The sequence below is a fragment of the Taurulus bubalis genome, assembly GCF_910589615.1.
Source record: "Taurulus bubalis genome assembly, chromosome: 9".
NCBI classification, from domain to species: Eukaryota; Metazoa; Chordata; class Actinopteri; order Perciformes; family Cottidae; genus Taurulus; species Taurulus bubalis.
In genome coordinates, this window is record NC_136597.1 from 23,913,977 (window position 1) to 23,924,011 (window position 10,035).

General features: G+C 41.2%; 1 protein-coding gene across 1 annotated transcript in view; it reads right to left on the bottom strand.

The window, feature by feature from the left end:
- Nucleotides 1-5,677, bottom strand: part of pdia3 (protein disulfide isomerase family A, member 3) — a 7,277-nt gene extending 1,600 nt beyond the window's left edge. The window contains exons 1-9 of the mRNA XM_079223058.1: nucleotides 5,407-5,677; nucleotides 4,206-4,284; nucleotides 3,970-4,087; nucleotides 3,723-3,830; nucleotides 3,511-3,640; nucleotides 3,245-3,361; nucleotides 2,221-2,346; nucleotides 1,838-2,020; nucleotides 979-1,087 (exon numbers count right to left, since the gene is read on the bottom strand). Coding sequence (XP_079079184.1) covers nucleotides 979-1,087; nucleotides 1,838-2,020; nucleotides 2,221-2,346; nucleotides 3,245-3,361; nucleotides 3,511-3,640; nucleotides 3,723-3,830; nucleotides 3,970-4,087; nucleotides 4,206-4,284; nucleotides 5,407-5,540 — 1,104 coding nt within the window. The 5' untranslated portion in view covers nucleotides 5,541-5,677. The remainder of the gene's footprint in view (nucleotides 1-978; nucleotides 1,088-1,837; nucleotides 2,021-2,220; nucleotides 2,347-3,244; nucleotides 3,362-3,510; nucleotides 3,641-3,722; nucleotides 3,831-3,969; nucleotides 4,088-4,205; nucleotides 4,285-5,406) is intronic.
- Nucleotides 5,678-10,035: the final 4,358 nt, after the last annotated feature.

The window sequence follows — 10,035 nt, forward strand, 5'->3', positions numbered from 1 at the left end:
TGAAATTCTTTAATGTGTATGATAGTTGTTAAAGTAAATCAGCAGCGGTGGAAGAAGCAGCAGTAACAGTGTAAAAACCACAACAGTAGAAGTATTGTAAAGTAAGCAGCAAGTAAAAAAACAACATATACTTAAAAGCACCAAAAGAAAAAGTACTCATTGTGCAGATTGGCTCATTTCAAATTCATATCATACAATTATATAATTAGTGATGCATCAGTGTGTCACTTTAATGTGGTAAATGGGGCTAATTGTTATTACCGTTTAAACACCACTGGGTGGCAAAATACATCATAATAATTATTATTTTGTAGTATTAATACCTGTTAGTTACTACTCACTTTGCAGATTTAAATTAAGTAAATGTAGTGGAGTGAACAAGTACTATATTTGCCTCTAATAAAGTGGATTGGAAGAATAAAATCGCATAAAATGGAAAGACCCAAGTAAAGTACCTCAATAGTGTACTCAGGTACAGTACTTGAATAAATGTATTTAGTTAAATACCATCACTGTCAAGCAGTAAATATATGAAATGCTTTGTAATAATGATTTACTAACTGTTAAATACAGAACATAACCTGCATAGTTAAACACCAGTCTAACTAGTTTTTTTAAACAATCAGCCCACTAAAGGGGAACGTTTCAGTACGTGTCACTCATTTGGCCGGAGAGACAGAAGAATGGAAAAACACAATAAATATATATAGGCGGCATGTATATTTTCCTTTCTTCAAACTATTAATCATCACTTGTTATACAGCCAAAGTCTAAATACTACATTAAGGAGGAAAATATGAGAACATGAAAAAAAAAAACATTCTCAATCAAGACAAATTAAAGATTAAATCTGTGCAGCGTTCAAATGTTGATTTGGAATATGAACGTCAACGTTATGACTGAAAGGTTCAAACTGGTGCAACTTTATTAACCTAAACACCAGCACACAGCAGATGTTTAGCAGATGCTTCCTCTCACCTTGACGGGGCCGTCGTTGTTCTCCGGGATGGGCTCTGATTTGAGGTAACGCTTCAGCTTGCCGTCAAAGTAATCCTGCAGGAAACGCTCCAGAGCTTTACCGTCACGGCTGTGAGGAGGACAAACGTCTTAGAGTTCAACGTCTTAGTACTCTTCTTAGGGCCAATACAAACGAGTGACTTGTAATGCATTCCTGTTCATCGGTCTATTAAGTGGTCTAATACTGATATTCTCAACCACTGGAGCCTCAGAGCGCTTTCCAACGGGTTCGATTAAAATGTACTAAATATATTGTTTGTAATTCACAAAGCTAGTAACTTGTATATCTAAATGTACTCTGGGATTTACATGAATAAAAACAAAAGTTATTAAAACAAAGCATCATTTTAATGACGAGTAACTTTTGAATATCACATCATTAGGTACTGAAAGTTTCGCCTGTTTGCTGGATAACATTCCCTCAGATTAAGTGTCACAAAATTAATCTGTTTTTTAAATGGAACAAATTATGTGGGAGACAACGCTGCACCATTAAAAACCACAGTGCGTGTGGTGATGAAATATGACCCAGAATACATTCATTTGGATTCGTAACGGCGAGCAGAAGATGAGTTTTGTTTTTTTCAGCCGGCAGGGCATATTATTTATCTGTTCTTGTTTACTTAGAAAACGTGATCCATGGAATCATTTTCCACAATCTAAAGTGCGTCAACAGTGTAGAAACTTCATTAGTTCAACAGTCATTTCAAGCCTTGCCGACATGAGGGTGTGTGTGTATAATTACATGTTTCATAATGTGTAGGTTCTGTGTGGTAAACCTTGGCTCTTGACAGGTGAAATAACATTCGAATGGACTCACGAGAACTCCTCGGTCATGACGTATTTGTCTCCCTTGGCGGTGCGGATGGCCACCAGAGGCAGCTCCCCCGAGCTGGCGTCCATGCCGAACTCGGACACGTCGTTGCTGAACGCGCTCTTGCTGGCCACGGCGAAGTTCAGCGTCTTGCCCTGATCGAGGAAGCCCTTAGCCACCTTCATCACCCTGTGAAAGGGGAACGTTTGGTTTTAAACGTCATGCTTGTGGGACCAAGAAATAATTAAAAATGAGGATGAAAGCGGCGCCTCAAATCAAAAGGCGGTCTTTAGGGAGTTAAACGTTTCGCTAAATCAAATTACGAGGGGGACAAACCCGTTGAGCTTGAAGGAGAAGAACAACCCTGAGGTGAGTTTAAAGACACGTACCTGTTCCTCCAGTAGTTGGAGCCCTTGGGGTTCTTCACATAATCGACATCATAATAAGCCACCAGCAGTTCTTTCCCCCGCAGCTGGTCTTTGTTGTCGTCTGTCATGTGGGGGCAAATTCCAAAGCTGGGGTTGAACAGAGAAGGTAAGAAAACAATCAGTTTAGAGAAGGAATTCAAACCAACAAGCTGCACGGCTTTAGACGGTTATGGACAACCACAGAATCCACAACCACATAATTCACACTTTACATCATTCAGCTCGTTTCAGACTTCAATGTTATGCCGTTTGTGTTCGGACAAGAGACGCTGAAGCAAACGGAAAGTACAAGCAAAACTAAATAGGGGTAGCTCACATTATGTGGGCAAACAATACTAGACAAGTGGAAGATTAGTCGCATGTCCTTTAGAGGGAACACTGGAAAACCACACGGAGATGAAACATGCATACAAATACTTCAGTTTTAGTAATACGTGTGCTAGAGCCCAAATATCATGATAAATTTGAGCGACGTTCATGTTAGTGGTTTCACACTTTGAGTCTTTACTAAACCAGGTGTTTTTATTTAAAGCTTTGTGAAGAATCTTTAACATATTAAAATAGAATGACCAAACATAACTGGGGAAGATAAATAGGCCGGCTAGTTCGCATGTCTCTTGATACATTTTTCATTATACAGAGTTGAAGAAAATTATCTTCAACTGTAACAGTGGCATCGCTTTGACTTTGACAATTAGCAAATACAGCAAATAACTAGTTTTTTTTTTTTTTTTTTAAATTCTAAAAAAAACGTAGCCTCCTAAATATCATGACGCTCATATCCTAGGGCGAGCGCTGATTGTGTTTGCAGAGTGGGCGACTCACCTTCCGCACACACACAGTGTCCCGTTTGCCCTGGGCCACGAATGTAAATATGTGCCGTTACTACGCAGGAAGTCTACACTGCAAACGACTGTGAGTGTATTGTGCTTTGCAAAGAAAGCTTTTGGTTTCGCAGTCTTCACTCAAGAGAATCAACACTCACATGTTGTCCTGGATGAACTTCTTTATTTTGGCGTTGGTGTATTTGTCCTCGCTGTATTTGACGGAGCTTTCTTCGAACTTGTTGTTGAGTCTCGGTGGGCGGAACAGGACGATTCCCCTGGAAGCCAAAAAATGAAAAGAGGAAATGTCAACGCTGTCGGGCTGCACCAACAGCAGCCACACTGGTGTTATCAGATGTGTGAAAATACAAAAAAAAAAAGGTGCGAGTTATGACGACTGAGCCAAAAGGCAGAAAGAGCTACTCACTCTCCATCGATGCCGTGGCTCTGTAAGAGATCCTCGGAGTTGGTGTGGGCGAACCGGTAGTTGTCCCTCAAGGCGCTGGCGGCCTTCATGAACTCTACCTGTGCGGTGCTCTTGACGTCAGAGAAGAACCCTGGGAAGGAAAGATGAACCGTGTTCGGATCAGGGTGCAATAACCGTCGTTTCCAAAACAGGGACTTGGAACAGTAACTCACCGACAACACTGGCGTCTTGGTCTGACGTGTACTTCGCCAAGTCCGCGTCAGCCTTGAGCTCCACGGAAGCTGGTCCAGCCTGCTTCTTGAGGAAACTGACAATACCATCTACAGGGAGCGAGAGGAATGCAGACGATCAATACACCGAGAAGAGAAGATGGAGAGGAAGAACAATTACGATGAGTAGAAGTGACAACAGAGTCGTGAAGACGTTTTAAAAATGCAGAAATCCAAAAACTGCAAATACCTGCAGTTCTGGGACCGTCATAGGGACCGGTTTCCTCTCCATCCCTGAAGATCTTCAGGGTCGGGTAGCCGCTGACGCCATATTTGCTGCACGTGTTGCTGTTGGATGTGCAGTCAACCTAAAAGGGGAAAAAAGGAAATCATTCACTCTGAAGAGAGACGAGGAGCACTATGGTACAGAGTTCAGAGAGCTCCACTAAAATGGTACAAAGGTAAGTGAAATGCATTATGCAATACCTTGACCAGGGCGACGTTGCCTTTCAGACGGGTGGCGGCCGCCTCGTACTCAGGTGCTAGCCGCTTACAGTGACCGCACCTAAATGGACAGAGGGAAATGGATCGGTCAAACAGGAGGAGAGCTTACGCCAAAGCTGTGTTCATGTTTCAGCTTGGGCGAGGATCCTGGGGGATTTCAGTGTGGAATTTGATACCACAATAGGGTTTGTATGCTTTTTAAGTTTGTGAAAATGGTGCCACTTTGCTTTGCAGATGAACAGTATTATGGGACAAACTGACTATTGATGACTATGTTGATTATTGTGTTAATGATTCGGTCCTTAAAAATGTCTGCAAAAAAGAAGAAGAAGAAGAAGAAGAAGAAGACCATTAAAATTCCCAAAAGCCTGAGTTTGATTATGGCTATTGCTTTCTTTGTCTGTGCAATGGTCCTTAACAAAAAGAGTTGGTTCATTATGAAAGGCAACTAAGAAAACTAGCAATTAAGTGTATGTTTTCGGACTTTTTGATAAATGATACAAAATAATCACCTTCCCGTTATGGACGTAACAAAAAAAAAAAAAAAAGTACAATAAACCGTTTAAAGTCCACGTTTTAACAAAAAAAAAATGATTCGGACCAACTCCTACTTTAACTTTGAGTTTGGCACAGTGTAAACGCGTCACTGATCATCGGGACCAATCAGAGTTGGACACCAAAACTTCCCCGTCCAATCAGAACGTTACAACAGTGAAAGAACACGCCCCCAACTTCCTCATAGCCTCGTTAGCACGCAGTTTTCATTGAAAACTATTCCCAGCAGTTAGAAAACAAGTCAAGACTAACATCTTTATTTTGACAGTGTAATAGCCCATACACTGTCAAGCCTTCGCAGTTTTTTTAGAATCACTGTCTATCCTAAACAAAACCTTTTAATGAAGCTAACGTTTTTGCACCTTTCAGTTTTTAGCTAACAGGCTAATGATTGGTCGCTAGCCAATACACATAAGACAATTTGACGTTAAATACTTCCGTTAATGTCACAAACTAACCAACGTGAAATATAGCGTTATATTCCTAACGTTTTAAGAGATGCACGTGAGCATCAGTTGTCTGAAACGCTCCCACCGAAGAAAGAAGGGCGAGCGATAACTAGCTTGATTATCGCTCGTTTGCGAAGATGCTCACTTACGAAGCGTGAATACAATTAATAAAAACTCACCAAGGGGCGAAGAATTCCACCAGAGCGAGTCCGTGGTCTCGGATGCCGCTGTCGAAATCATCATCCGTGTAATCGAAAACATCACTGGCCAAGGTGAAGCCGGCGAGAGCGGCCAAAAAAAACACCTTAAACATCTTCTTTTTTTAATGACGTGAAAATCTAAATGTATGTTATACAAAAAAAAAAACTTTGTAAATTGTGTCCGTGGCAGCCCTCCTCTTCAGCTCCTCGGGCGTCGTGAAGGCGGTGAGCTCCTCGGACTGGGCCAAACGCAGACTAGTCGATAGAGAAAGAGAAAGGGATGGAGTCGGGGAGGATGTTCACGCGAGCTGCAAGACCTCCGGTAACCACAGTGTGGCAGCCTCCCATTGGCCCATCCGACGCGTCACTCTGCCGCGATCAGCCAATGGGAAGCTCGCGGAAGAGATACCCGTTGTCTCAGGGTCCAATCACAATTGGGGAAAAAATAAAAAAACTCCTTTATCCCACATAGAAGTGATCAATGCTGCAAACGTCTCTAAATGGATCGATTTTGTGAAGAAAATGAAGAAGAAAGAATTTAGTTTAAAAATGTCAATGGACATGAACATTAATGAGGATTATTAGGAGAGTTGAACAAAATAAAATAAATTGGAAGCAAGCTGAATGTGAGGATACTATGAGAATAAAAACCAGAAAGTTCAGCACACTATCAATTTATTGATCTTACTGAGGAAATGTCACATATATAGAGCCAAGTTCCCGAGGTAACAGCATTTAGGAAGTATTTTGAGTCAATAAACAATAATAATTGTTTAATACAATTATTATTATACTACAGGAATGTTTTGAAGGAAATATAATAACTCCTTATTTTAACCATGATGCCTAAATGTTATCTGTTTTGTCTTAATGTCCCATGCTGTAAGTGTTGATTCTACAATACAAAGTCAAAAAAAGTGTTATTTAATGTGTCATGTACAAGTGCCAAACCCATGGATTGAGAAAGCACCAGAAATGCAGTTGCAGTGGTGAGTTATCGTCATGCCAAGAACAAAACTTCTCTTGTATAACAGTACTTAAGTTATTTATTATCATATTCACAACAGAGTGGTAATTAACGTCTTAGATCTCAGGCACCCTCCAGCAATGCTCATTTGGATATGATTTATTTATTTATTTTTTAAATCACGCAAGTAAAAAAAGAGATACAGAAAAGCACAAAAATAAACAGCTGTCTCAATAAAATTGTGTTGACTATATCAAGGCAATAGAGTCATGGGCTTGTTTCTTTTGTGTCCAGGTGACCAAATGACATCATACTTCCAAAAAACAAACACTATAAATATCTATATCTTCATCAATTTAATAATTCAAGTCAAACCAAAAAAAGAAGATATAAACTAAAAATCAGATTAAAATCCCTCTCTAGGTTAAAACCATAAGCTAATTACATTTTTAAAACTGTGGCTTGCTACTTTTTTAATATGCAAAGGTGGTTCATTCTAATCCTATAAAAGTAGTTGCAAAAACATTTTCTGTCAAGCGCTTAACGGACTAATCTGTGCAGCTCTAATCGATATTCACGTATTTTCTAGTCTGAGTTCAGTGACTCAAAACCTTTGCTGGTCAAATTTAGCTCCGTTCACACTCGTTTATATCGTGAGATCTTCCCACAGCTCATAAATTGTGACGTACAAATCCCCGGTGTTCTTAAACTAAGTGCGCCGTGGGCTCCGATGTCAGAGGACAGGTCAAACACACAGATCACCACGTCTTTGTGCCACGTGTCCCTGCTGTGGAAAGACTAATCCCCCAGGATTTAGTGTGCTTGGGGACATCACTGATAACACAAACCTTTCTTAGCAATGAATTGTCTCTACCTGAAGTTTGTTTTTGATTATTTGATCCGCTCACAGCCGGCCCTGGACTTTGTGTCAAAATGTGTGTCTTCTCTGTTGCTGTTTTTGCACCGACTACACAACTTTATGCTGCTCTCATTACAGCAACAATGTGCACTTGTGGAAGGCCTTGTGTCCAAATCTAGTTTTAATACCGCTATTATTTTAGTTTCCTAGTTAGAGTCGTGAATAATCAGAATTAGCACAAATTAACTGATACATAGAAGAAGAAGAAGAAGAAGAAGAAGAAGAAGAAGAAGAAGAAGAAGAAGAAGAAGAAGAAGAAGAAGAAGAAGAAAGGTGGGTGGTTTGACAGACAGACAGACAGACAGACAGACAGACAGACTGGTTATGTAGTTGTTCGACAATAAATGTTTCTTGATCTTATTCTCATTGAGACAACATGATTAATTATTATTAATTAAGTTTAAATTAACTAAAAGGTAGACTATGTATGTCTGACTTTTGTTACAAAGACCTTCAAGCTGATTTAATTCTTATTTTATATTTTATTGAAGACATACAGGCAACAAAAGACTGCAGCCACCTCAGTGCGAAAGTTTTTTTTTTCTTTTTTATAAAGCTGTAGTTATACTGATTCGCCAGCAGAGGGAGCGCTCTGACAGCACAGAGCTCCTCAGACCCTGGTAAAAAATACTCTGTTCATAGTCAGGTGTTATTTTATAAACATATATTATGTCACTGGTGTGTGACTGCAGACACGTGACTCAACACCTCAGTAGAAGTAGAGGGTTTACATTTGACTTTAAAGGAAGTCCTTATAGACTTTGGAATTCACAGTTATCCTCTACTTTTTCATTCGTACTCAGAGTATATTACAATACAATTACTATCACAAGCTGTATATTTATGTACTCGTCTGGTGCCCAGTGAGATGTTCCAGAAACAAGTTTGATACTTGCTTAATACATACATGCAACCAGTTAAAGCGTCTCTCAGCACGAGCAGAGCTGTGGCCGTCAGCACTTTTTCATAAGAAATCATGTTTCTACTAAACGCTCCAACCAAATGTGTGAATGTGTCAAAGTGATTCAAAGTCTGTCAAGCGCCCACGTTACTTTTACATTATTTGCTTTGCCTTATTTAAAGAGGACAGTTACAGACTAGTAGTGACAATCTATAGATATATGAAGTAATCACAATCAAGAGGACTAACACAATTTGTTTTGTGCCACCTTTAAAAAAAAATATATATATATATATATGTATATATATATATATATATATATATATATATATATATATATATATATATATACATATATATATATATACTGTATATAAAGACACCACAGAACACCTGTTACTGTTCAAAGAGTTGTCTGAGCTTATCTTAGTTTTTGAATCATTATATATATAACATAATCATTAAGATTGTGGAAAATGGAGTACTGTAATATCTGACCTCATAGTGGAGTCTTATTGTATTGTGCATTCAGTATGCATTTTCTACACATTCTGCATTTCAAATTCAATCCAAAAGAGATATATATATATATCTCCTCCGTCATTACGAACCCGCTTCCTGAACGGACCGGTTTCTCTCAGAATAAATCCCTGCTGCAGCTCTGAGTCGTGCTGATCCTCTCAAGCAGACCGACCCCCGTTTACTGTAAACTCTCCGCTGAGACGGGGACGGCAGCAGGAGATGGAAATCATTTCGGGAGGAGGACGAGGTCAGAGGACGTCAGTGGCTCTGCACGGCAATGTGTGACAAAGAGACGCTCGTCTCCTTTACATGATCATGGTGTTTTTTACAGTATCGTCGTCATGATCCATTTTTACCTGTTCTGTGTGTGTCTGAGGGCTCTGCAGTCCTCTTCTGCGCTGTGCAGGGTTTGTTTTCTTTGTCCCCGAAATCCTCCCCCTGCCCTCCCAAATCTCTGTGAAGTGGTTGCCATGGCAACCCGCTTGCTCCTCAGCCATATTGGGAACAAGGAGGAGGAGGAGAGAGGGAAGAGGAGAGGAGGAGAGAGGAGAGAGGGAAGAGGAGAGGAGGAGAGAGGAGAGAGGGAAGAGGAGGAGAGAGGAGAGAGGAGGAGGGAAGAGAGGAGAGAGGAGGAGGGAAGAGAGAAGAGGGGAGGAGGGAAGAGAGGAGAGGGGAGGAGCGGAAAAGAGAGGGAAGAGAGGAGAGGAGGAGAGAGGAGAGGAAGAGAGGGAGAAAGGAGAGGAGAGGGAAGAGAGGAGAGGAGAGAGGAGGGAAGAGAGGAGAGGAGGAGGGAAGAGAGAAGAGAGGGAAGAGAGGAGAGGAGAAGAGAGGGAAGAGAGGAGAGGAGGAGGGAAGAGAGAAGAGCGGACGAGAGGAGAAGAGAGGGAAGAGAGGAGAGGAGAGAGGAGAGAGAGAGGGAAGAGAGGAGAGGAGGGAAGAGAGAAGAGAGAGAGGGAAGAGAGGAGAGGAGGGAAGGGGAGAGGAAATGAAAGGAAATGAGAATAGGACTGTAGGACAGGAATAAGGGGAGGAGAGGATAGTGAAGTAGAGAGGAGAGGAGAAGAAAGGTCTGCAGCATTACGCTTGTGACATATTGAGGAAGGAGGAAGGGAGGAGGGAGGGAGGCAGGAAGCATTCAGGACATCAGATCCCTCCTCCGACTCCTCGAAGAGGGAAGAAGCAGATTCCTCTCAGCGCCAACACTCGACGTCTCAGCTGCGTCTCGTCAGAACAACACGCGCCTCGTTGTCCCGCCGGTCCGCAGCAAAGACGCCGTTGTTGCCTCGTTGCATCACTGGA